Consider the following 27096-nt stretch of genomic DNA (forward strand, 5'->3'; position numbering starts at 1 on the left):
TGACAACGACGGCTGCGGTGACGGGCACCGAGCCGGGGGTGAGTACCGGGGACACCGGCCCCTGCGGAACCGGAAGTGCCGGGCCTGTGAGGTGGGAGGGGAGAGTGACCTCTAGGGAAGGGGGACTTAGGAGGGGGAGGGGGTTGAGGCCCCAACCCTCCTCCCGGCCCGGTCATTGGTCCGCAGCAGGACCCGTGGGCCCCGAAACGGACAACGAGTAGAGGCCGGGAATCTGTGCCTGCTGGGGCTCGGAACGGGTTACAGCCGGGCCGCCAGGCTCCGGACCTGGTCCTCTGCGCCTGGTACCCAGCCGCCGCCCCTTCCGCCCCCAGCCCCGCGCCCCCGGCCCGGGCTGTCCCCTGGTAGCCCGCTCTCTCAGCACCGGTGGGCCCTGCCGCCGTGGGATTCCGTCTTTTCGGGCTCAGTGGTGGTCAGTTCTGCCCCGTACGGTTATTCTCCTTGCTCCAGCCCGGCCGTGGGGACCCGGTCCTGTTCCCCTTTTACAAACACTGCAGCTTGGGTCTTTTCGCCTTACTCTGCTGATACTTATTTTGGCTCAAGCTTCATCTTGTTACCTCTTCTCTCCCACCGGTCTGCTTCCTCCCCCTACCCCCACTAACTGGGTGCTTTATGCTTCTAGTACTAAGTACTTTTTACAAGTGTAGCTCGAATGTGTTTGCCAGTATTTTACCTATAGGAATCTCTTTGTGGGGCGGGAAAGTGTTTTGTCCATTTGGCCAAATGAAAACCCGAAATGAGTAGTAAAAAAGTGACTTAAAGTTATTGAAAGCAGTTGTAATATCAAATATATATTATGTATTTTATACTGTTGACAATTTTTCTGCCTTGGATTTTTCACTTCCTGGTTAATGCCTTCTTGACCAAATTAACCTTATATTTATATCCCCCTTCTTTCATCCCAGCATCCCTCTGTCCTGAATCACATCTCTTTAGAATGCTCATTGTCACCTATTCTATAAAACCTGCCTAATGTTTTATTTATTTATTTACTTACTTACTTATTTATTTTTTTTATTTTTTTATTTTTAATTTTTTTTTTTTTTTTTAGAATTTTAATATTTATTTTTTAGTTCTCGGCGGACACAACATCTTTGTTTGTATGTGGTACGGAGGATCGAACCCAGGCCGCACGCATGCCAGACCAGCACGCTACCGCTTGAGCCACATCCCCAGCCCTTACTTACTTATTTAGACATAGGGTCCCGCAAAGTTGCTGAGGGCCTCTTAAGTTGCTGAGGCTGGCCTCGGACTTGGGATTCTCCTGCTTCAGCCTCCCAAGTTTAAAGATTAAAGATGTAGATGTGGGCCACCACAAACTGCTTAATGTTTATAAGAATTGTTTTGCCATGTGCTTTGCTACCTCAATGTATAAAGATAGCACACTCTTTAAACTTCTGGTTGGATCTTTCTCTGATATCTTAATGTGAATTATTCCATGGCATCTGATACTTTGTATTTACTGTCTTATACTATTACCTAATTTATTTTAACAAACATTACTTGTGTTGTCAGTGGTACAACTTATATCCATTGACTCCTTTAAGGAAGTAATCATATTAAACCTTATTAAAACCTTCAAACTACATATCCTATGTTGTTTTACCTATATACATATTTCCCTTTCATACATTACTCTTTGCCGGACTGATAGACATTCTTGTACACTTTTTGGTGCTGGTGTGGATCCAAATTGTTGGCTCTCTTGAACCATACCCTTCTGATCTCATCTCTACTACTGCAGCGTGTCCTTCTGCTAAGACTTGGTGTGCCTTTATACCCAATACATTCCTAGGTTTTATCTTGTCTCTTTTAATGTACAACTCCTAAACAACTCAGATGCAAATCTCTTTTGTATCCCAGTATTGTACTTCCAAAATTTCATGGCCTTTCATGACTCTGCATTACTCTGGCAGTATTAACCCACTTTTTTTTTTTTCCTATGGAAAATATAATCTGCAATAATACACGATTTCTAAAAACTAAATAAATAAAATTTAAAAATAATTTATGATGTTTAAATGATCTCCTACTCTAGATAAAATTTAAGTAGTGTAATTTTCCATCTTCTCTAATTTTGGGGGTTTTGAGGGAAACATTTGCTTTAATAGTACTGCTGTCTACAAATCAAGAATTTGCTGGGGCTGGGGATGTGGCTCAAGTGGTAGCACGCTCGCCTGGCATGCGTGCGGCCTGGGTTCGATCCTCAGCACCACATACAAAGATGCTGTGTCCGCCGATAACTAAAAAATAAATATTAAGAATTCTCTCTCTCTCTCACTCTCTCTTTAAAAAAAAAAAAAAAGAATTTGCTTCTTAGGCTGGGGATATAGCTCAGTTGGTAGAGTGCTTACCTTGCATGCACAAGGCCCTGGGTTCAATCCCCTGCACCTCAAAAATAAAAAAAAGAATTTGCTTCTTGTTGTTAACAGAGTTATTTAAGCCTTAAGTTACAAGTTTGGACTTTATTTTTTTATAGGAAACAGAGGATTAAGTAATCATAAAATAAGGGACTAAAGAGGATCTATTTTAGGAATATAATAATTTCTTATAATCTCTGGGTCTTAATTCCATTTTAATATTGCTGTTTGAACCTCTGAAGTCCTATCTTTAAAGAAAGATGATGAATCTTAAAGGAAGGCACTTTTTCCTTCCGTGCCACAGGTGAGAGAAGAAACGATAAATTCCAGGGCATGTTTGTATTTTACTATCTGAATCTTTTGATATTTTTCATCTTTTCCTTTGGTATTAAATGGTACATTGAGGGGAATGAGACTGCTTTGTTTCAGAATTCTAACTTAAATAAAATTTTTGATTTGTAGATTTCAATTTATTACCATTGGGCATGTGGAATATTGAATGAGAAAGAGGGAGAAGGAGTTTGTGTCAGCAAAGGGGCATGTGAACTCTTGGGTTCTGAACCTGATTGCTCAGATGATTCAGTGGAATGGCCTTAGGCATTCTCTACCCTTCAATTTTAGAGTGGGATAAGGGACTGTGTCACCAGATAATATGAGTAAAGTACTTTGAGATGAATCCAGATGAAAAACAAGGTGCTGATGTTATTTTGCTACTATCATCAACAAAAATAATTGTTACTTTTTTTTTAATTTTAATTTTTATTTTTTACTTTAGGTGTTGGAGTGGCAGGTCCTCCAGCATACTAGGTAAATGCTCTTCCACTGAACAACATTCCCCCACCCAGTTATATCTATTAATTATATCAGGTGTAGGGGGGCTGAGTTTACTTCCTAATAGGCCAATGTAGGAATAAATTACTGAATTGGGAAGAAAGGGACCAACTCCCATGGTAGACCAAGTTTCTCAAAGAGGCATCTCACCTTTTAATGTAAGAACATTCTTGCTCAGGTCCCTCATTAAAGGGTGATTTCAGAAGAGTACAAATTCAGCTTTTGCCTCTGTCATTGAGCATTTAGTATATGCTAAAAAAGCAAAGAGGAGTAAGAAAGAGACACAGAAAGGAAATGAGATTTGTTATCCTAATTCTGAAGTAACATTTTTCATTGTAGTAATAAATACTCTATTTGTCTAAAGAGGAATATCTGTTTTAGGACTACTGCCCTTCACTGTTGTGCCCTTATTTGTTTTTAGATTTTTATATTCTTGATATTTATTACTGCCCATTTATGTAAGGTAAGATGCGCCCCTTACCGAAGCTAGTCCTTTGATAACCTTAGACCAGATAAAGCCATGTTCTCCTTCCAATCTGAACAGCACATAGAATAAATGAAGCATTCTGAATTCATTTTCTTCCCAATTCAGAGTCCTTTCCCACATGTTAAGTGAAGTAGAAAGTAATCTTTCTCTCACCCTCCCCCGCCTTTTTTTTTTTTTTAATACCTGAGATTGAACCCAAGGGTACTTAACCACTGAGCCATATCCCCCGGTCCTTTTTTAAAATTTTATTTAGAGATTGGGTCTCTGGGTTGCTTAGGGCCTTGCTAAATTGCTGAGGCTGGCTTTGAACTTGAGATCTTCCTGCCTCAGCCTCCCCAGCCGCATGCTGTTCAAAAAGCATTTTTTAACAGAGTATCTGGTGGGGTTTTAGCCTGAGGCTCTTAAGAAATGCCCTGAAAGAATTTCTTTGATTAAAGGTATTTGTATTTCTACAGGTGAGGCACCATAACAAAGTTGAACTCTGCATCTGGAAAGCGCAAGATTGAAGAAGAAAGATCAGAGACATTGACTAACCTGGAAACGGGAACATCTTTGGAACTTGGTTTTATCTACAGTAATCATTTAAAGTATCAACAAGTGGAATTAATTTCTTCATTTCATTCTGCTTATTAGGAAAAACATGACTTCAAGGATTTTCAGTTTCCCTTCAGTTTTGCATGAACTCTGTAGGAAACGGAGCCCTTAAAGGGCTTGGGAATAACAAGAAGAGATTGAAGACTGACAAGCTTGCTCTCTATTTTCCCTCCTACTTCAAAGAAAAGGATTTACAACTCAACCTTATAACAGCTGTTGTCCAGCTTTGGCCACCAAGAGAGAAATAAATAAAATTAAACCACCATTGCCAGATTATAAGCTCTGGTGCAGTCAAGGTGTGGGAGTGGTGGCATTAAGAAGACTGCCTAAAAGGGACAAGGACTGCAGTAGAGACAACTTCTCTTTAAAGCTGGAAGGGGCCCAGTTTCCGTCTTGGATTAAAATAGAAACCCTAGGCGCACCTTTTAGGTGCAGCTCATATTTTGTGGAAGTGTGGTAGTCGTGGAGGTACTTTTGTATCTCCTCAGAAGAATTTTTCCTTGCCTAACATTTTCTGCCCTGCCCTGATATTTTCCCCCCCTTTCCTTATGAAGACCTGCCTCCATCTATGAGCTATATCTTGATCTCTGACTGTCCATGTTCTCCACCTGCAACATTTGCATGTGTACAGCCTTCTGTTTATCTTCAATTTTAGAACTGTACAAGTTGTTTTTTAATTTTCCCTTCTGCTTTGTTCTGGGGAGGTGGTTATTCATCATTTGAAATCACCTTTCCCCCTCCCATGTGCTTTCCCTCATTTGAGATCTTTTGACCTTCAGTTTTATTTGGGAGGGGGAAGGGTGATAATTTTAAATTTTCTGTTTTCCCTGGTTTCCTTTCTTTCTATTGTTTCCCTCATCCCATTTTCTTGTCTGTTCTGCCGCTGTGTGGGCCTGGGCTATGCGGCAGGGCAGATCTCCCATCAGAGCTCCAACATGCCCGCAGAGTCTGGAAAGAGGTTCAAACCCAGCAAGTATGTCCCGGTCTCAGCAGCCGCCATCTTCTTAGTGGGCGCCACCACACTCTTCTTTGCCTTTACGTGAGTTTTCTCCCAGCGGTGGTATTGGGGGATGGGAGGCATTTATGGGAGGTGACAGAGTATGTCTTTTTGAGCTTTGCTAGTTACTTGCAAAGTTAAGTGACTTGAGAGTGCTTGGTGTCTGATACAGGGAAATCCAAGTCCCAGAGATATGTAAGAAAAGTTGTTAAAATTTGTTGAATTTTCTACTTTCTCCTTTCTCCCTTCCTTTGGAATCATAAATGTCTTCATGTTTTCCACCCGTCTCCATTATTAATTGATCCTAAACTAGGAAGGAAGTGGGAGGAAACCACCAGAGATGCTTGTTGAAGCAGTTTAAGCAATCGAGTTTGTGAGAGAAAGAGACTCAGACTACAGTCTTCTGAAATTATAATGGTTTTTCTCAAGGATGTCTGAAGCTTAGGTTTGAGATTGCAGAAACTGAGTGCTGGAGAATTTTAGAATTGATTTATAAGATATACCAACGGTATAGTTTTGGCATTTAGTGCTTCTTGTTGTTAACAAAGTTATTTAAGCCTTAAGTCTGTAGAAGAGAAGACCACTGGGAAAGGGCAGCCTCTTTTATTTTTTGCAGTACTGGGGTTTGAACCCAGGCCTCACGTGTGCTAGGCAAGCACTCTTTCACTGAATTAACATCCCTAACTTCAAAGGACAGGCTTTATTTAGGAAGAGAGCCCTAGAATCATTCTATATTAGTTCCCACTGAAGAGAATGAGAGTAATTTTTCTGTTCTTTTGTCCTGTTGGGAAAAGCAGTTGGAATTGAAAGATTTCCCGCTTACAGGGCTGGGGATATAGCTTAGTGTTAGAGCATGTGCCTAATATATAGGAAGCCCTAGATTCAATACCCAGCACCACACACACACACAAAATCCCATTTAGGATCTAGGATCTGCCTCATTCCCACTTAGCATCTTCAGAATTGATTCCTCTACTTTTTACAGGAGGAGAATGAGTGATTTACCCTTCTTTTACCCTCAGTATTATAGCTGTCAATCCCCTAGTGAGCTTCTTTGCTCTTTCCAGTTTATAAATTTGCGCCAGCCTTCTGAACCTTATATTGTTAAGTCATTGAGTTAGCACTCTAGCTGCAGCTCTTCGAACCATGAGAGCATGCTAAGTCTTTTGGGGAGATCACTTTGACATGGTTCATGTTCAAACCTAATTATGAGGTGCTATTCAGAGCAATGTGAGGTAGTGAGAAGAATGAATTGAAGTGATAGGGAATAAAAGCAGTTTGAACTCACTGAAGCAGAATTGTTGGGGTGAAGACAGTTACACAGAAAGCAAATCTGAGATAGGAGGGAAGGAATTTCAGATACCAAAAAGAATTCTTTAAAATGTGGGTCACTTAGTCAAAAGAGTTAGCAAAGTGTTACCAATGTATTCCTATCAGATTTTTAAACAAGAAACTAATCATTAACAAATGAGTATCAGCTTTGTTTTTACCTTTTTTTTTTTTGTAACAGGGATTGAACCCAGAGATGCTCAACCACTGAGCCACATCCCCGGTCCTTTTATTTTTTTTATTTTGAGACAGGGTCTTGCTAAAATGCTTAGAGCCTTACTGAAATGCTGAGACTGGCCTCGAACTTGGGATCTTTTTGCCTCAGCCTCCTGAGGGGCTACCCCCACATATCTGGTTTACCTCTTCCTTTGAAGTGTAGAGAAAGATTTTTTTTTGGCCCCCAGCTCTATAACCTGATCATACTTGCCAAATCCCTCGAAGACCCAGAGACCCTGCTCTTCCTTCCTTTTTCCCTTTCTTTTTCCACTTTGCTTTCCTCCTGCCTCTTTCTTTCTCTCTCTCTTTTTTTTTTTTTTTTCCTGGGGACTGAACCCAGGGGTGCTTTACCACTGAGCTACATCCCCAAACCTTTTTTATTTTTTCAGACAGAATCTTACTAAGTTGCTGAGATGGCCTCAAACTTGTGATCCTCAGTCTCTTGAGTCCCTGGTATTACCCTGTTGTATGGCAGCCTGTTTTTTGATATTGTGGATTGCTTCACCACTGAGCTATATCCGCAGACCTTTTTACTTTGAGATGGGGTCTTGCTAAGTTGTTGAAGTTCTTGCTAAGTTGCCTAGACTGACCTCAAACTTGTGATTCTCCTGCCTCAGCCTCCTGAGTTGTTGGGGTTAAAGGGATGTACCATCATGCCTGGCCAGCATGCTTTTCTTTATCTAGCTTCTCCTCTTCATTATCTTTTCTTGTTTAAACTCATCATGTTCAGTATTCTGTCCTATGTGCATTAACTACCAATAAGGAGGGATGAGTCTATAGTGTCAGAACTTGTTTTAATTTTTGGTTTGATGTCTAATGAGTAGAATCAGAATTTTAACCAAGGGACATTTCTATCATATCTTAGTATACTTGTAGCAGTTGTAGTGCTGGGTCAGGAGGAGTATGTACTAGATCACTTTGACACCCTTAGACCTGCTTGATTTGGGAGAGTCTGTTTTGCTTTAAGAGGCAAAGCCCTTGAAAAAGCTAGGATATTCAGGAGTAAGTGATTTCTCTTTTAAACTGTCTGTTCTTGAGATAGAACATGCTGAGTCCTTGTTCTTAATTTGTTAATCTGGAGCCATTGAAGTGCCTGGCTGGTTATACCAGTTTGCCCACAAAGAGATGTCCTGACATGGGCTTTTTCCCTCAACTGATAATTGAAGCTATTTAACCTACTTCTTATTCTTTGGTGCCAGTAAAGTAGGGGCTCTTCTTCTCCCATGGTCTCTCAGCCCTGGGAGAGAAAATTTTGAAGGACATTATTGACTCACTTTGGAATTATTACCTTTAATATAAAGTTAGAAGAGCCTTCAGTCATAACTGAAGTTCTTGCTGGCATTAGTTTTCACAAGAACAATTTCTGGGCTCCCTTTTCTCCCTAAAGTCTACTCTGCCTGCCTTGTGAATGTGTAAACGACCTTTTATATTACTCTATCACCTAGAAAGTCTCATCCTTTTCTCTTAGATCATAGTGTTTCCTCTGTAAGCATGTATCTGTCAAGACCCCATTATTTTTAAAAACTTCCTCCATGGGTTCTACCCTTTTTGAGGTTCAATTCTTTGGAGAATTACCTGTTGAAAACCATATACAATCAAAAATAGAGTTCGTGGTGTCATGAGAGGTAAGAGGAAGACTGTCTCTGAAACATTTCCTGGGAGGGGCTTTAAATCTGTAACTACTCTGTCATCCACCTCCTGTTCTTTTCACTAAGCTACAATTGACCATTCTTACATCAGTATGGGCCCCAGGTGAAAATGACTTTGGGACTGAGGACTGGGAATAGGAGGAAGAGTCCCTTTCAGCTGGCAGACATAATTAGTGGAGGCATGTAAGCGTCAACTAATTAGGAACAATCTACCCTCTATGTTTGTCAAGTAAGGGAAGCTATGAGCAAAAATTACCAGTTGGGTTTGGTCATCAAAGAAATAGAGAAGTTTGCCCTAGAGAAGTTTGAATAGAACAGTTGAGGTTTTCCTCTCAGCTGGATCCCTTTTATTCACTGAATTTGTCTAGTTCTAAAACTAAGCTTTAGTGGTTGGGGTCCTGTCTTGATTCATCTTCATTATTTTCAAATGAGAGTGTCTGCTAAAGTAACCCATCTCCTCCCAGTTAGGTTGTAGCCTCTGCATTTAAGATAATGTATTTAGATCCTCACTTGTCATAGTTTAATCTTTTTTTGTGACTGGCATGGGGAATGGTAGGTAAGTGAGATAAGCATCTTTTGGGGATCAGGAGACTGATTTTGGTAAAGTCTGTTAACCTTTGTAGACCTCAGTTCTTCCTCTCTATAACAAGGAAGTCAACCTAGACAATTTTATTTAAGCAGTATGACTCTGTTTCAGAAGAAACCTTCTATTGAACCCCAGTTTATAAAACAAAAGTAGGGAACCTATGGTTCATAGTAGACTGACATGTGTAAAGGCTCAGCCACTTGCTGTTTTCCTTCCTGAGGTCCCCTGAGCCCTCCTTAAGGCTCCTGGCAACACCATTTGAAATCACCAAATTCGTCTCCAAAGTCTCCTCTATCTGTAAGTTAAGTCAGTGTTTCTTTTATTTATTTTTGGTACTGGGGATTGGATCCAGGGATGCTTTACTATTGAGCTACAGCTCCAGTCCTTTTAGTTTTTATTTTGAGACAGAGTTTTGCTAGGTTATTTAGGGCCTTGTTATGTTGTTGAGGCTGGCCTTGAACTTTTGATCCTCCTGCCTCATTCTCTGGAGTCCTTGGGATTACAGGTGTGTTCTATTGTGCCCTATTCTGTGCTTTATTTTGTCTATTTCTAAAGTTAAAGAGGGGGGAAGGGGTCCTGGTAATGTTTCAGGTGATCCTCTAAGGGGAGGACAAAAATCAGAATCGTCCAGAAGTACATGATGGTCTTTCCAGTGTTCCATCTATGGTACTGCTCCCTTTCAGTTTCTGCCTCTGGCCTCTTCCAACCCTTTTACTCACGGAGTTGGGCAACCTCAATGGCTCTCCCTGGTTTTTTTTTTGTTGTTGTTGTTTGTTTGTTTGTTTTAAAGAAGGGAAAAGGTGCTAGCATCTGATTTGAGTGGGAGCAGCCTCGTGATTTAAGGCATTAATTGAGCAGTGGTTGTTTCTTTCCTTCCCACCTGTTTTTCTCACCCAGAAGTAAGTACCCGGGTCCTACATATGTAGCACTCAGTTGCTGAAGAGTCTATGTTATAGAGATACCACAAAGCAAATGTTTTAAGAGAAATTTACCACCTGCAAGAGGAGAAATTGTCTTCCTGTGGAAACTTGAAGAAAGCATTTCTAGATTAGGATCCCAAGGGCAGGAAATGGGGCATTCATTACAGCCTTTTCTCATCAACAAGGAACCCTAATCATATACTCAAGTAACAAGCTAGGCATGGGTGGAATGCATAGGCCTGTTCTTCAGGAGCTTAGTGTCTCTGTTTTTAGTACTTTGAATCACTGATACCTCAGATTGGGGAAGTGGAATTAAAAATGAAGGTGGAGCTAGAATGGTAATTGACCATGGTAATAATTAATGTTTTCTTGAGTCTTCTATCCAGTGAATGCAAAGTATTAATCCAGTTTGTTTTAAAAGAATTTAAGGATCTTTTCAAACATTTACCTTCATCCTCATTTTTGTGTTATGTAGCTTAAGTAATAAGTTTGAAAGTTTCCTGTGGATTACCTAAGTAATATATAGTGAAGCATCAGTTGAGACAGGATTAAAATCCAAAGCTTCTTGACTCTATTTTTTTCTTTCCAGGAATTTGCACTGGTTTTTATAATAGGAAGTGTTAGGGAGAGCTAGAAAACAGGGTTTTAGATATGTATTAACACCCCCTCTTCCCAATTTTTTTGGCCTTGAAAACAGGAACGTTGAATGGTTGGCAGAAGAACCTGTTCTACCTGGGATGGTTTGGGTCTGAGAATCACATCAATGAGTCAGTCAGCCTTCTGGGCTATAGCCACTCCCTTAGCTTCTGGTGCTCTGTGATTATTACTATAGTCTGAGAACGAGCCCCAACAACTCCTTTCCTCAACTTTAGCCTCGTCTTAATCAAAGGCAACGGATTCAGACAGGCCATTTGGGGTGGTCATTCAGCAATCAGGCAAAGTACTAAAGCAATGGAAAGCCTCTTCTCAAGCCAAGCAGAATATGGGCTGTGGCAGGAACAGGCTTTGCTTACACATGCCCCTCCTTGGTGGTCTTCCCTCAGGTAGAGTATAAGGTTAGAAGGTCTCTGAATCTAGGAGCAAGTAGTGCTCATGAAGTTGAGATACTTGTGTCGCTTGTAGCGTCTGCTACTGTGGGGGCAGACTTTATTTTGTCAACAGATATTGGAACTCTTTTGGATTACACACTTAAACAGAAATGGTTGATATCAAGAAAGTTGTAGGAGTAAAATTCATCGTCCAGGGGTAGGTTGGCAAGATACCCAAGAAATTGAGTGAGTTGCTTTGTTTGGAAATGAAATTGAAGAAAAAGTGGGATCAAAAAGGTCAACACCTGGGCTACAAGGGGACTAATGATTTACTTTAGTTTTTACTCTGGATGGAAGATACCCTTGCTTATTTCTTTTAGAAGCTCAAGAGGCCACAGTGGCCAATACTAGGAATTTAAATCATGGGCACCTCCATGTTCTAAGGATTTAATTTATTTTTCCCTTCTAATTATCTTCCCAGGCTGTAGGAGTGAAGTGAGTCACCCTTTCTCTTCTTCCCCAGGCGGAAATTGAAGCGACTGCTAAGTACTAGGGAGGGGCTCTGACCTGGATGACTGGTTTTCAGTTTCTCTCCCTCCCTCCTAAGGAAACCAGGAGGTCAGGCTTTGGGGTGGGGCTGTGCAGGAACTGTTTCTTGCGTGTATTCTACCTCACACCTTGGCAAGGGAACATCTTTTTGAACCAGAGAAAGAGGCTTCACAGGGGACTTTATTTAATGATAGAGCTGTGGCTGAGGGTCTTTAAAAATTTTTTAAATGAATGGCTGAGTAGAATTTGAAAAAATAGATACTGGTAGTAAAGATTTGTGAGGTGCTTTGTGACAGTTTTGTCTCTTATTTTTGGTTTTATAACTGTCCTGAATCACTCTTCAGTGCTTTGCTTTTTGTCATGATGGGGGACAGAACACCTTTCTTGACAGAATCCAGGACTGCTGTGGATTAGGCCTTCAGACTCATATACTCTAACTCTCATAACCCTTCTTCCTTTGTTTCAGTGAGCTCTTCTTTTCTTCTGCCTGGTCCAGATAAAGGGGACAAGAACATACTCTGTCCTGATTCTGGAGATTAAGTTCTCAGCTACAAAGTAGATTAGGGCATTTAGCCACTGTCTTGTAAAGGGAAGTTCTCCCTTGGCTGAGACAGGAGAAGAGAGTGTGTGAAACTCCTAACAAAGCAAGGCTCACATCAGAAGTTTTTATGAAACTTTGAACTCCTGGGAAACGAGCAGAGAAAGGAGGAATCCTGAAGTGCTTCTACTTAGACTTATCCTGAAAGACCTGAGCTTAACCTTGGATAGAAGCATTCTTGTGTTATCTAAAGCAGTTTCTTGATTTGAATGTTGTGGAATACTGGATGTTTGGCTAGTTTATTTTTCTATAGGATTTAGGGCTTCTTTGGTCTGATATGCTCTATTTTTTCCTTCCCCACTTCTTTGCTCCATTTTCAGATGTCAAAGGTGGGTCTAGTTCTATCTTGATACCATCTTTGTGTTTTTTAAAATTTCCCAGTGTAGGGGACTAGCATTGAATAAAGCTCTTGGGAATAACTGACACCAGGGAGAAACATTAGGCAGTTGAGAGTGGTTCATAGCCAGTTGGGAAGCATGGAGGTAAGCCAGAAAGCAGGTGGAATCTCATGTTTTGGGTCAGTGTGCAGGTTAGTGGGACATGGCTGGGATCCAGAAGCCTCAGGCTCCTTCAGAGAAAGGAATGTTGCTGGTATCAGTTACATAGTCAGTCCCTAGTTCTCAAGTCTTGTTAAAAAAGGAGATAAGTCCACATTCCAAAACATGTGGACCGACCTCTGGGGAATAATGAATAAAGAACGTAGACACTGCAGGGGGTTAAGATAGGACAAATTCTGTGTCTCATATCTTGATCTAAAATGAGCAGTTCCTTGGGAAACGGACTGGGACACTTGGTGGGAAGGAAAGAGGCAATAGTTTCAAATGGCGAAGATAAACCATGTAAGATTTATGTATGGGTATGGAGGCTGAATCTTTACAGAGCTTTGAATAATTGTCAAATATTAGAGGCAGCCCCTCATCTTCTTTATTATTTGTGTAGGTGTCCAGGACTAAGCCTGTCTGTGTCACCTGCAGTGCCCATCTACAATGCGATTATGTTTCTCTTTGTACTGGCCAACTTCAGCATGGCCACTTTCATGGACCCAGGGATTTTCCCTCGAGGTAAGAGCTCTCCTCTCTTGGCAACTCCTTGTTGCTTTTAAAACATAATTATTTGGGCAGACATGGTTGATCTTGAACCTTTAGAGTCCTAGGAATATGGAATACTTTTATAGTCTGATGATGAAAAGCAGGTCAAGAATAAATGTCATAACTTCTAACCATTTGATTTACTTTGGATCAAATCTCTGAGTTTTAGTTATTTATTCAGCAGAATTCCCCCTCCACCCCTCTTACTGGGGATTGAACTCAGGGATGTTCTTGCCACTGTGCTACATACCTAGCCCGTTTAAAAAAAAAATTGAGACAGGGTTAAGTTGCCTAGGCTTGCCTTGAACTCGAGATCCTCCTGCCTCAGCCTCCTGAGTAGTTGGTATCATAGGTGTGTGCCACTGTGCCCAGCCTCAGCAGAAATTTAGAGCATATGGGTTAGGTGATGTTGCTAGGTAATGCCCATGATAAGTTAGATTATTTTAACAGTGCAATGCAACTATAAAGGAGGCAAGAACAAAGTTCCGTGAGAACATAGAAAAGGTAAAGTGATATCTGTCCAGAGAAATTGGGGAAATGCTGCTAAAAGTAGAAGATGGAAGGAGGGGCATTTTTAGGTCAAAGAAGCAGCATATACAGAAGCTGTAGCCATCAAATGAAGAACTCAGTGGGAATGGAGCATTTAGTGCATAGTGGCACCAGAAGAAGTAGGTGATAAACCCAGAACTAAGTTGGGAAGGACTTGATATGCTCAATTAAATGATTTATGTTCAATTAAATAGATGATACAAGATTTCTTCCCTTCTTCCTTTGACAGTGAGAAGTCTTCTACTTTTTTTTTTTTTTTTGCTACTCAGGGGCACTTAACCACTGAACCACATCCCCAGCCCTTTTATTCATTCATTCATTTATTCATTCATTCATTCTAATTATGTAATACATGATAGCAGAATGCATTTCAATTCATACTACACATATAGAGCACCATTTTTCATGTCTCTGGTTGTACACAAAGTAGAGTCATACCATTCGTGTCTTCATACATGTACTTAAGAGTAATGATGTCCCATCCCATTCCACCATCTCTCCTCCCTCCATGCCCCCTCCCTTCCCCTCTCCTCCCCTTTGCCCTATCTAAAGTTCCTCCATTCCTCTCATGCTCTGCCCCTCATCCCCATTATGGATCAGCATCCACATATCAGAAAAAACCTTGGTTTTTTTGACAAAGCACTCTCAGACATACTGTTTTTTTTTTTTCCCCCGTGCTGGTGATGGAACTCAGGGCCTAATAGGCAAGTGGTCTATTACTATGTTATACTCCCCAGCTCCAGACATATTGAATTTGAGGTAGTTATGGGTCATCCAGGTAGAATTAATTAATTAAGTGGGCAGTTTAGTAGACAAAAGACTTTGATTTAGTAATCTTCAGCTATATGGTATTTGAAGCAACAGGAGAAAGATTGTCTAGAGAAAAGAGAGTGATATTACAAAAGAACCGAGATTAAAAAATCCTTTGGTTTTTTTGACCCCAGCCCTTTTTCAATAATTTGTTTAGAGACAGGATCTTGCTTAGTTGCTTAGGGCGTAGCTAAATTGCTGAGGCTTGCTTTGAACTTGCAATCCTCCTGCCTCAGTCTCCTGAGCTGCTGGTATTACAAGCATCTGCCACTGTGCCTAGCTAGAAGTCTTTAATTGGAGGTATCATGGGATCTGATTTCCTTTTACAAAAATAATTCTTGGGCTGGGGTTGTGGCTCAGTGGTAGAGCGCTTGCCTAGCATGCATGAGGCACTGCATTTGATCCCCTGCACCACATAAAATAAATAAATAAACAAAATACAACTAAATAATAATAATAATAATAATAATAATTCTTATATGAATGTACAGATATACATTGGATGGGTGTGACAATAATATAAACTAGAGGAGAACTTGAATTCATGACTAGATGTACAAAATTTTCAGATGTAAACTCACCAGAATTGTTCATGACAGATTACTAGGGCAGAGTGAAAGGGTAAAAGAATCTACTGCCATGTCACTCTGAGTGTGCCTGATCTTGGAAGCCAAACAGGGTTGGAACTAGTTAGTACTTGAATTGGAAAGGATGAATGAATTATCTTAAGAGTAATTTCAAGGTTCCTAACTTATGGGATAAATTGGATGTTAATTTTATAAACTATAAATATGAGATAGGAATGTTGAACAAGTTTGAAGGGAAGACAAAGCACTCTCAGCATACTGTTTTTTCCCCTGTGCTGGTGATGGAACTCAGGGCCTTGCATATGCTAGGCAAGTGGTTTACTTCTGTGTTATGCTCCCAGCTCCAGACATATTGAATTTGAGATAGTTATGGGTCATTCATGTAGAGTTAGGCAATTTAGTAGACAAAGACCTTGATTTAGGAATCTTCAGCCATGTGGTATTTGAAGCAACAGAAGAAAATTGTCTAGAGAAAATAGAGTGAGATTACAAAAGAACCAAGATTAGACCTGATCGGCACTGACAATTATGTAATGAGCAGAGGGAAAGGAGCACCCATTGAAGAGAGATTGAACAAGAATGATAAAGAGGACAAAGTGGGAGCTAAGTTCATGAAGTAGCAGTGATTGGTAGTACCAAAAATTGAGAGATCAAAAGTATGAAAACACACAACTTCTCATTGTTTTGGTAATTAAGAAACAATTGATCTTAACAATGCTAGTCCTAATAGTGTGTGTATCATGAAGAATGGTTTGGAAGGCAGTTAATGAGAAATGAGGAAGGAGTGTCAGTACTAAATTTCCACTTTCAAGAAGTAAGCAAAGAAGGCAGAAATGGAATAATATTTTATAGGAGAAGAAATAATTTTAGGATACAGAAGACTTTTTAACATGTTTTTAGGATGAGGAGATTGGACCAGAAAAAGAGACTGAATTTGTAGAGAGAGGAGATGTTTTCTAGTGCATATTGGAAGGTTATACATATAGGAGGAGGAGGCTGTTCCTGGGATAGGTGAGAGTAAGAACCATCATGAGTGGAATAAGAGGTGAAGGGAAGAGAAGTTGACAGAGATTACTGAGGATATCTAATTTTTCCTCTTAAATGATAGGTTATTTTGTAAAAGCCAGACACTTGGGGTTGGGATAGCAACTGTGAGATGAGGTTTTTCTGGAATTCATTGTGCTCCAAGAGCCTGCATCAGTGTGATTAATTTCATCATTTGTGACTTGTGAGAGGAAGGAACTTGGTGTCCCTAAAGGCAAGGAGGGCTATTTTAGTGAGCCTATAATGCTCATTCATCAAATATTTAGTGATCTATTATATGGAAGACATGACAATGATCATTTGGGATGATTTCTTTTAAAATGTCATTGCTTTCAGCTAGGCACAGTGGCACATGCTTGTAATTCCAGCACCTTGAGAGGCTTGAAGCAGGAGGATCACAAGTTGAAGCCAACCCCAGCAACTTGTTGAGATCCTGTCTTAAAGTAAAATAAAAAGGGCTGAGATGTAGCTGAGTGGTAGAGCAGCACCCTAGTTCAGTTCCTAGAATAAGAAAAAAATGTCATTGTTTTTAAATAGCTCAGTCTAAGCTAGGTGTGGGGATGTATGCCTGTAATCTTAGCAGTTTGGGACACTGAGGCAGGAAGATCACAAGTTTGAGGCCAGCCTCAGCAATATAGTGAGGCCCTAAGCATATTGAGACCCTGTCCCAAAATGGAAAAAAAAGGGGGGAGGTATGGGGCTGGCATGTGACTCAGAGGTAAAGTGCCCATGGGTTCCATTTCCAGTACAAAAGCAAAACAAAACAAAGCAAATTAAATAGCTCAGTCTAGAAAGGAAGGTAGAGAAGATATTTATTTATTTGTTTGTTTATTGTGCTGGGAATGGAACACAGGGCCTCGAGTATGCTAAATAAGCACTCTACCACTAAGCTACATCTCCAACGTTTATATAAATACACTATATGATAAGTTACAAGAATAACCAAAGAGCTATTACAAAAAGAAAGAGTTAATTTCTATTAGATGATGGTATGGAAGAATCAGGCATGTCAAAATAACTAGCATTTGAATTTTTTCCCTTCAAAAGAAAAACTCTTCATTTAAAGTAAAGATTTGGAGCTGGAGTGTAGCTCAGTGGTAGAGCACTTATCTGGCGTGTGTGAGGCCCTGGGTTCAATCCCTAGCACCACCAAAAATAAATCTATAAATAAAAATAATAAATGAACATTTTGAGTGAGGTAGTATCGTGCAAGCCTGTGGCAACTCAGGGCTAGAATAACACTACTGGGAGGGGAAAAAAAAAAAAAAACAAATCACCATTAATAGAGTAGGGGAAAACATTTAGGGCAGGGGATTTGTATGTGGGAAAAAAGTTAATGTTACCTTTCTTGGATCACTGTCATTCAATCGTGTACTTGTAGATATTGAACTATTAATCAAACTCTATTAAGTTCCTAGTTCCTAGTTTCATGCATTAGACTATGAATTCCTCAAAAGTATAAGCCATATTTTAAACCCTAGTGCTTACTATAGTTTTGGCATAGTTGTTTTATAACTGATTTTTTTCCTCTCTATAGCTGAAGAGGATGAGGACAAGGAAGATGATTTCCGAGCTCCCCTTTACAAAACAGTGGAGATCAAGGGCATCCAGGTGCGCATGAAATGGTGTGCCACTTGCCGCTTCTACCGTCCTCCTCGATGTTCCCACTGCAGTGTCTGTGACAACTGTGTGGAGGTAAGAGTCTAGGTGGAGTAAGACTTAGTGCTTAGCCTAAGTTGTTTTCATCCTAACCACAGAATAGATTCTTGGCCTTAGATGAAGTATAATTTTGCTTTGGCTCTCTGTCTAGCTCTGTTAAAAGGCGTTAGCAATGAAGTAAGTACGTGAGAAACAGAACAGGAATACTCTTGTCATTTCAGGAGGGAAGCTTTATCCTGGTTGAATATAATTTTTTTTCAACATAAGATTCATAGCTCCAGCTTTCCATCCCTTGGCTCATCTTTGTCCTGGCTTTGTGTTATTTTTTGCTTCCATAAAATCATGTCATTGCATTAAATTTTGTATTTGCAAGACAAGGGATTGAACCACTGAGCTACATCTCAGCCTTTATTCTTTGAGACAGGGTTTCACTTAATTGCCCAGTCTGACCTTTGTGATTCTACTCCATTAGTCTCCCAAATTGCTGGGATTATAGGTATGCACCACTATGCCTGGCTTGCATTCCAATTTTTGTTAGATTTTTCCTCCCAGCTGTCCTCCCTTGTCCCTTACCTTTTTATTTCTTGTTTCCAATTCCTTATTATTTACTGTAAGAATTTACCTGCCATATTTTCTTTCCAAAGTCTCTTATGAATCTTATTTTTTTTTTTATTTAGTATTTATTTTTTACTTTTTTCGGTGGACACAACATCTTTGTTTGTATGTGGTGCTGAGGATTGAACCTGGGCTGCATGAATGCCAGGCAAGCGCGCTACTGATTGAGCCACATCCCCAGCCCTCTTATGAATCTTAAATGTTTTGCAAAGGCCTTGATGTTTATCCTTTTTGGGAAGTTCCTTGGTCACATTGGATAAACTTTTGGCTTTTTTTTTTTTTGGTGTTAGGAAATTGAGTCCAGGGACATTTTACCACTGAACCACATCCTAGCCCTTTTTATCTGTTATTTGAGACAAGGTCTTGCTGCTCCCAGGCTGGCCTTAAATTTGAAATCCTCCTGCCTCAGCCTCCCAAATTGTTGGGATTGCACAGTAACACCTGGCTTGGCCTTTGCCTTTGACCAAACTCCAAACGGTCTCTCTTACAGATAATATAGAGCAAGAGAAATTGCTTGAGCCTGTTTTTAATTTTGCAAATAAATGGTGAACATGATCATAAATTACTAAAAGTAAAACTCAAGTTCTGCCTTTTGTTCCTCTTCTGACAGAAGTGATCTAGTCCTGTGGTCCAAGGATGCCTCTCAGTGTCTGTTTTTGCCTCTAGGAATTTGATCATCACTGCCCCTGGGTGAACAACTGTATTGGTCGCCGGAACTACCGTTATTTCTTCCTCTTCCTCCTTTCCCTGACAGCACACATAATGGGGGTGTTTGGCTTTGGCCTCCTTTATGTCCTTTACCACATAAAGGAACTCTCAGGGGTCCACACGGCTGTCACGTATCCTTCAAGAACTTTGGGTTGTGGAACTCTGGCATAGGGAGGAATGAGAAAAGTAGAATCCTGTGGTAGTGACAGTCAAAGGGAAAATAACTACAGTCGGGTGGTTAAGGAAGGCAAGATCACATTGCTGTTTTCCTTGACTGTTTGGCAACAGAATGGCAGTGATGTGTGTGGCTGGCTTATTCTTCATCCCGGTCGCTGGACTCACAGGATTTCATGTGGTGCTGGTGGCTAGGGGACGCACAACCAATGAACAGGTATAGGGAAAAGTGACAGAAAATCCCTAAAGAGCAGGGCATGTCTTAAGCCCTCTGATGAGAGTATAGCATAATATTTCTACAAGTTGAGGCTTAATGGTTACATTTTATTATAATTTCAGAGATTAGTGGTAGGAGGTAAGGTAGGGCTGTTTTCTTAATGAGCATGAGAACAGAGGCCATTTCTTAGTTCACATTTGTGTACTACACAATTTAGGCTCTGAGTTTATAAAAAACAGTAAAAGAGTTGGGCCAGCCCTTGAGTAGTGTATAGTGCTGCTTAATGGAAAAAAAAAAAATGGGCATATAAAAGTAGCTAATTATAAGTGCTTACTCTTAGATAGTCTGCTCTCTATATCTGTGGGTTCTGTATCTGTGAATTCAACTAACCCCAGATGGAATATAATTGGGGAAAAAAATGTCTGCACACTAAATATAGACTTTTTTTGACATTATTCCCTAAAGAATGCAATAACTATTGACACAATATTTACAGTGTATTAGAAAAGTAATCAAGAGATGATTTAGAACATATGAGATATGCAGGGATTATGTGCAGATACTGTGCCATTTTATTAAAGTACTTGAGCATCGGTGAATTATTTTATTGTTCAGTATTCAGAAAGCTACTTACCCCATTTTACATACGTAAACTGATAGGCAGCTATCATGACATAGACCTAGGATTTGAACCATCAAAAGTATAAGCTTCTTGATGGTAGATTTGTGTTTTAGTCATTTTTGTATCTCCCAGATAATGGGTGCCTAATAATTTTCTGTCAGTTTGTTTTGGCCTTTGGGATCAAGGTTCTATAATTGACTGATTGGGTCCTTTTTTCCTCTGTCTAGGTTACGGGTAAATTCCGGGGAGGTGTGAACCCCTTCACCAATGGCTGTTGTAACAATGTCAGCCGTGTACTCTGCAGTTCTCCAGCACCCAGGTATTCCTAACCGTTTTGACTAAAGTTAACTCTCAGACTTTTGTCTCCTTTGGGCTTAATCTGGTATGGGGAAAGTCTGGTGGGAGATGGCCTTTTAAGAAGGGTTTTCTGTGTTAAAAAGGGACATCACTGCAAGAGACAGACATACCCATTCTTACATGGACTCTGTGAGTTCAGTTGATATGCTTGAGGTAAATTCCTTTGAGGCTTCAGGATGAATAAGATTTTGACCAGAGTACCACGAGCTGGGTCCCTGCTCATAAAGTCCTAGTCTTTTAAGTCTTGCTGTGTTATGGAATTTAATAAATGGATTTAGGGCTAACTTTTCTCTGACCTGCTAGGAACTTTTTTTTTGTTGGGGCGATGGGTTCTGGGGGGATTAAACCTAGAGCCATGTAGTCTATTCACTGAACTACATCCCCAGTCCAGGAATGTTTCTTGTAAATACATCACACACAATAGGCAATCAGTAGATTTTTTTTTAAGTTGGACATAATACATTTATTTATTTTTATGTGGTGCTGAGGATTAAACCCAGCACCTCGCATGTGCTAGGCGAGCACTCTACCACTGAGCCACAACCCCAGCCCCCAGTAGATATTTTTAAATGAGTAAATGAAAGCCTTCTCTCTTTTTACACTTAGGTATTTGGGGAGACCAAAGAAAGAAAAGACCATTGTAATCAGACCTCCTTTTCTTCGGCCGGAAGTGTCAGATGGGCAGATAACTGTGAAGATCATGGACAATGGCATCCAGGGAGAGCTGAGGAGAACTAAGGTGAGGAGTTTTTGGAAGTAAAACTAGGTAACTTGGGGAAATCTCTCTCATGGCAAAGAGAAGGGAACTTGCTTTTGGTTTACATCTTCCTTTTAGAATCACTTACTGATTTGTGTTAAAATCACTTAGATACAAATCTTCTCTTCATTGGACTTTGTGACAATAGAAATTGAACTTGTTCATTTCCCTGTCTTCATAGGATTTCACAGCTTGCAGATGGTAGAAGCTCAGCAAGCAATTGTTGGTTGAAATGAACAAATACATGACAGAATTAAGTTCTTGTTGAACACTTTGTCCAAAACTGTCCCCAAACTGACTCTTATGCTTTGTCTTTCATTCCCATAGAAACATATAATTGACTTTCCAGTACCTCTTATGCAAATTTAATACTTTGAGTTAACCAAATGACCAGTTCTTCAAATCTGATTTTACCTACCATAATTTTCTAGTCTAAGGGTAGCCTGGAGATAACAGAGAGTCAGTCTGCAGATGCAGAACCTCCACCTCCTCCTAAGCCGGACCTGAGCCGTTACACAGGGCTGCGAACACACCTCAGCCTAGCTACTAATGAGGGTAAGTGCTGCCTTGATCTATGAGATCCTAGAACTAGAAGACTGGTATGAGGTTACTTCTGTAAGACATAAAGAAAACAAGTAAAGGCTGGGAGATTCTACTTGTGTTGTGACTAAGAACACCCAACAGGAAATAGTAATAGTGCAGCTTTCTTTGAATAGCTGGAAGAGGAAGGATGCCATTTAGCAAATTGGCAGTGAACTGGATTTTTGTGGGGGAAATGTCAACTTCTAGACAGATCATTGTGTTTCCTAGGACCTGTTTGGTATATTCACCCACCTTGAGTTCTAGACTTTTTTTTTTTCCCCCCAGTACTGGGTTGAACCTAGTGGGTATTGTACACTGAACTATATTCCTAGTCCTTCTTAAAAATTTTGAGACAGGATCTAGCTTTGGTTGGCCTTGACTTTGAAATTCTCCTGCCTCAGCCTCCCTCAGTAGGATTGTACAGGTGTGTACCTCCATACCCAACAAGTCTGTGTGTGTGTGTGTGTGTGTGTGTGTGTATATGTGTTACTAGGGTTGAACCTAGGGGTGCTTTACCACTGTGCTATGCTCCCAACCCATTTTTAATTTATTTATTTATTTATTTTGTACCTGGGATTGAACTCAGGGGCACTCAACCACTGAGCCCATCCCCAGCCCTATTTTGTATTTTTTATTTAGAGACAGGGTCTCACTGAGTTGCTTAGCACCTCATCATTGCTGAGGCTGCCTTTGAACACGAGATCCTCCTGTCTCAGCCTCCCTAAATTTTTTATTTTGAGACAAGGTCTTGCTAAGTTGCTTAGGGCATAAGTTGCTGAGGCTACCCTTGAACTTGCAATCCAGGTATTATGGCTCATCCTGAGTAGCATGAGCCATAATACCTGGCTCCAGCGAGTACTTACTCTTGATTTCAGCAAAATTATGTTCCTTAGACTTTTTCTTTTGCTGGGTATATCTGTCTGTTCTTGTTTTCTCCTTCCTCCATATTTTAAGGAACCCTAGGAATATTAAGAGAATAGCTTATAAGTGTTTTTCCTGGGCTTTTCTACCTGCAGATAGCAGCCTCTTGGGCAAAGATAGCCCCCCAACACCTACCATGTACAAGTATCGGCCAGGTTACAGTAGCAGCAGCACATCAGCCGCCATGCCTCATTCCTCCAGCGCCAAGGTACTGTGTACTCTAGAAGTGGGGTACTCTAGAAGTGGGGTACTCTAGAAGTGGGGTTGTAATATACACCAACTCTTTGGGGGAAAAAACAAGCTGGTGAGAAGGAAAAGGCAGATGGGAAGAGAAGAAATGGAAGATATTTTATGAATTGTTGGCCTCCTTGATAGTGTGTCCTTTATCAAAGAAGGAGCTACGTGTTATCATATAGCATCGATTATAGTGGTCGGATCTGATTCCAAAACCTAATTCTGCCATCATAAGCAAGTTACTTACTTATACCTTCTCCAAGCCTCATTTTTTGCGTCTTAAAATGAGAGATTATTTATTCCAGTTCATCTGAGTTAAGGAGTTAAACCAAATAATGCATGTAGAAGTTCTAAGCATACTACTGGCATATAATTCCATTCTTGACTCTTTTGGCTCTGGGATCTAGTATTAGTCACAGAGGAGCACTAAGTTTGTTTTACTTTCTTCCTTAGTTAAGTCGTGGGGACAGCTTAAAGGAGCCAAACTCAATTGCAGAAAGCAGTCGCCATCCCAGCTATCGTTCAGAGCCCAGCTTGGAACCAGAGAGTTTCCGTTCTCCCACCTTTGGCAAAAGCTTTCACTTCGATCCCCTATCCAGTGGTTCGCGCTCCTCCAGCCTCAAGTCAGCCCAGGGCACAGGTTTTGAGCTGGGCCAGTTGCAGTCCATTCGTTCAGAAGGCACCACCTCCACCTCCTACAAGAGCCTGGCCAACCAGACACGCAATGGAAGCCTATCTTATGACAGCCTACTCACTCCTTCAGACAGTCCTGATTTCGAGTCAGTGCAGGCAGGGCCTGAGCCAGACCCGCCTTTAGGCTACACCTCTCCCTTCCTGTCAGCCCGGCTGGCCCAGCAACGGGAAGCCGAGAGGCACCCACGTTTGGTGCCAACCGGCCCAACACACCGAGAGCCCTCACCAGTCCGTTACGACAATCTGTCACGCCATATTGTGGCCTCCCTCCAGGAACGAGAGAAGCTGCTGCGCCAGTCACCCCCACTACCAGGCCATGAGGAAGAACCAGGCTTGGGGGACTCAGGCATTCAGTCAACACCAGGCTCAGGCCATGCTCCTCGTACTAGTTCATCCTCAGATGATTCAAAGAGATCACCCTTAGGCAAGACTCCACTGGCACGCCCAGCAGTCCCCCGTTTTGGCAAACCAGATGGGCTAAGGGGCCGGGGGTTAGGATCCCCTGAACCAGGCCCAACTGCCCCATATCTGGGCCGATCCATGTCTTACAGCAGCCAAAAAGCCCCACCTGGTGTCTCTGAGACAGAGGAAGTGGCCTTGCAGCCATTACTGACACCCAAGTAAGTATTTATACCACCCTGAACCTCAGCCAACTTAAAATTAGCATAGCACCATGCATAAGGTATCAGGGCTTTGCCGGTGCATTCTAATATGTGTACCCAAGGGCATCCCTGATAGCTCCTCATTTTCATTCATTCCAGCTGCCTTTGGGTAATTCCTCCCTAAGAAACTGAAGATTAATACTAATGTTGTTTTATAAATTCTGAGTGTCAGTATGTAAGATAGCTGCTATTAGAGTGAATAGGGGATATAGGGAAGCAGCCTATTTTAAACATGGCAATAAAATGAGAGATTATTTGAATAACAAAAATACATAGAGAAAAGTGCATTTGTTTTCCTCTTAACCAAATTTTAAACTGTTTACCTTACCTGTATTTTATGCCCCACTTCCTGACAACTGCTTTTTCTTTCCTTCCCAGAGATGAAGTACAGCTCAAGACCGCCTACAGCAAATCCAATGGGCAGCCCAAGAACGTAGGCTCATCCTCTTCTGGCCCAGGCCAGCCACCTCTCAGTAGCCCCACAAGGGGAGGAGTCAAGAAGGTGTCAGGGGTGGGTGGTACCACTTATGAGATTTCGGTGTGAGCCTTCGGCGACTCTCCTCCCCCCGCCTCTGCGCCTACACCAAAGGGCCCCAGGTGGCCACCTTCCTTCCCTCAAGGGGCTCTCCTCCCCTGCATGGACATTTTTTAAACCACTGATTCCAAGGAGATGAGGTGCGTTTTATAAAATGCAGTGGGGTTGGGGAGTTGGAGAGTTGGGGCCCTGAGACTGGGGTAGCAATGCCCTTTTACCTTCTAAGACCTTCCCTTCCTTAATCCCTGGACCAGACTCAGTGGACATTTGTGCAATTGCTCGCCCTGGAGGGAACCAGATCATTTTTAAAACCAGAAATAATTTTTTTTATTATTGTTACGGATTCTATTTTTTTCCTCTTCTGCGTTACCAGGTGTGTGTGTACATATATATATATATATTATAAATATCAAAGAAATTATATATCTATCCTGGGATGGGAAAATGAGGGAGGGATACACAAAGGAGGGGGGATTCTACTTTTCCCCTTTCCTCAGACCAGCAGGAAAAGAGACATCGAGGTCTTCCTTTTTTCCCATGGTTCCCTCTTGTCCCAGTTACCAACTAAGGAAATAGCACCCCCTGTTGGTGCTGATTAGGAAAGAAACCTGGGGAGAGGTGAGTCTGGGATCTTGGTCAGAACAGACTTGGAGATAGCTAGCTTTCAGTGTTCATTGGCATTTAATTTCCCCAGGAAAGGGGTCAGAGCTCCATGACACTGGTGGTGGTGATGGTGGTGATGGTGGAGGATCAGGAAGAGAACTTGACCTAGCTCAAAAAATAATACTGGATAATCCCCCTTCTTGGGGGAGAGGGATTAGAGTGGCTTCTTCAGTGAGCCCCTCATAACTTCCCCCTAGCTTACATGGTTAACGTGATTTAAAAATCAAAGAAAGGCCAGGAAAGAAAAAAAGCAATATTTTTCATCACATGCCAAAAATGGGATAGAGCAAAGGAGTGGCAGGCCTAGGCCCCTCCGAGTATCCCTCAGGGGTTACCCCTCAGCCCATCTAAGTATGGTGCTGGGTAGAGGGGATACCTGGGTTCTGACCTCTAAATAGGGAAGACCCCAACCTCTACACAGAGGACCTTTTATTTTTTATTCTGATTAGCCATTTTAAACCAACAAGGAATAAAAAGAAATCCTGATCTAACCAGCTCCCACTGACTTGTGTTTTGTCTGGTTAAAGTAGGGTGAATGATCTCTGGTGGGAAGTCATCACAAAGAAAACCTCATCTGCTTCTCTGGTCTCAGCCATCTTTAAGCTGGACATAAAGAAATTTACGTGTAACAGCAGCTCCTGTTTTTATTTGGGTGAAACTTTGCAACCACCAAAACTTCTTGTCATTTCAAAGCTTAGGGAACTCTTGTCACAGTTGTTGTTTGTCTCTGAAAATAAGGTTCCTTTTGGATACAGCCAAATGTAAGACAGTATGAATGCCTGTTAAAAGCAGGCTGACTGGATATGGGTGGCAGGTCAACCAATTAACACATATTGTCTTCTATTTGTCAAAAGCAAAGGATGGTGCCCTGATTTTAAATAATCATCTTCAGACACTAGATTTCAAGAAACAGGCCAGAACCCTATTTTCACTCTCTGTAGCATCAACTCTTTCCTGAAGGGAATTGAATGAGTGGTTTTCTACTCAGAGATCTGGTTCATAGCAACTGATTTTAACTGTTTTATCAGACATTACTTCAGGTCAGTGCTGCACACTGTTATCCTCCCAACTCTGGAGGCTGGAGGATCACAAGTTCAAGGCCAGCCACAGCAATTTAGTAAGACCCTGTCTCAAAAAGGGGGACTGGGTTGTGGCTCAGCAGTAGAGTGCTCGCCTAGCACGTGTGAGGCACTGGGTTCAAGCTTCAGCACCACATAAAAATAAATAAAATAAAGGTATTGTGACTAAATACAATAAAAAAATATTTTAAAAGGGGTGGAGCTGGGGATATGACTCAGTGGTAATGTGCTCCTGGGTTCAATCCCTAGTGCCCACCCCCATCCCCAAAAGAAAACCAAAACCAACCCCCCCCCCCCCNGCAAGTATTCTACCACTGAGGTACATCCCCAACCATTTTTACAGGGTCTCACTGAATTGCCCAGGCTGGCCTCAAAATT

At 41.3% G+C, this 27096-nt stretch overlaps 1 protein-coding gene across 4 annotated transcripts; it reads left to right on the forward strand.

Annotated features, from left to right (window-relative positions):
• On the forward strand, positions 1–26130 carry Zdhhc5 (zinc finger DHHC-type palmitoyltransferase 5). 4 transcript variants are annotated; one of them, XM_015477958.2, is made up of 13 exons: positions 1–38; positions 3154–3185; positions 4152–5329; positions 13102–13223; positions 17778–17935; positions 19181–19353; positions 19511–19613; positions 20463–20554; positions 21199–21331; positions 21781–21904; positions 22948–23060; positions 23540–24399; positions 24820–26130. In XM_015477958.2, exons 3-13 carry the CDS (start codon positions 5226–5228, stop codon positions 24983–24985), a joined length of 2148 nt encoding a protein of 715 aa, XP_015333444.1. In that variant the 5' UTR covers positions 1–38; positions 3154–3185; positions 4152–5225; the 3' UTR covers positions 24986–26130. The 4 variants fall into 4 exon arrangements, with proteins under 4 accessions (XP_015333444.1, XP_015333446.1, XP_015333445.1 ...); XM_015477959.2 differs by lacking the exon at positions 1–38 and adding an exon at positions 252–430; XM_015477960.2 differs by lacking the exon at positions 3154–3185.
• The last annotated feature ends 966 nt before the right edge of the window (positions 26131–27096 follow it).

Source organism: Marmota marmota, unplaced genomic scaffold (genome assembly GCF_001458135.2).
Source record: "Marmota marmota marmota unplaced genomic scaffold, marMar, whole genome shotgun sequence".
Taxonomy (NCBI): Eukaryota; Metazoa; Chordata; class Mammalia; order Rodentia; family Sciuridae; genus Marmota; species Marmota marmota.

Bases quoted from the DNA above. Each gene is read 5' to 3' on its own strand.
- Zdhhc5 (XM_015477958.2), top strand. From the start codon at position 5,226: ATGCCCGCAGAGTCTGGAAAGAGGTTCAAACCCAGCAAGTATGTCCCG. The intron at 13,224-17,777 runs GTAAGAGCTCTC...TCCTCTCTATAG, and splicing joins CCCAGGGATTTTCCCTCGAG to CTGAAGAGGATGAGGACAAG. The intron at 21,332-21,780 runs GTGAGGAGTTTT...ATAATTTTCTAG, and splicing joins GAGAGCTGAGGAGAACTAAG to TCTAAGGGTAGCCTGGAGAT.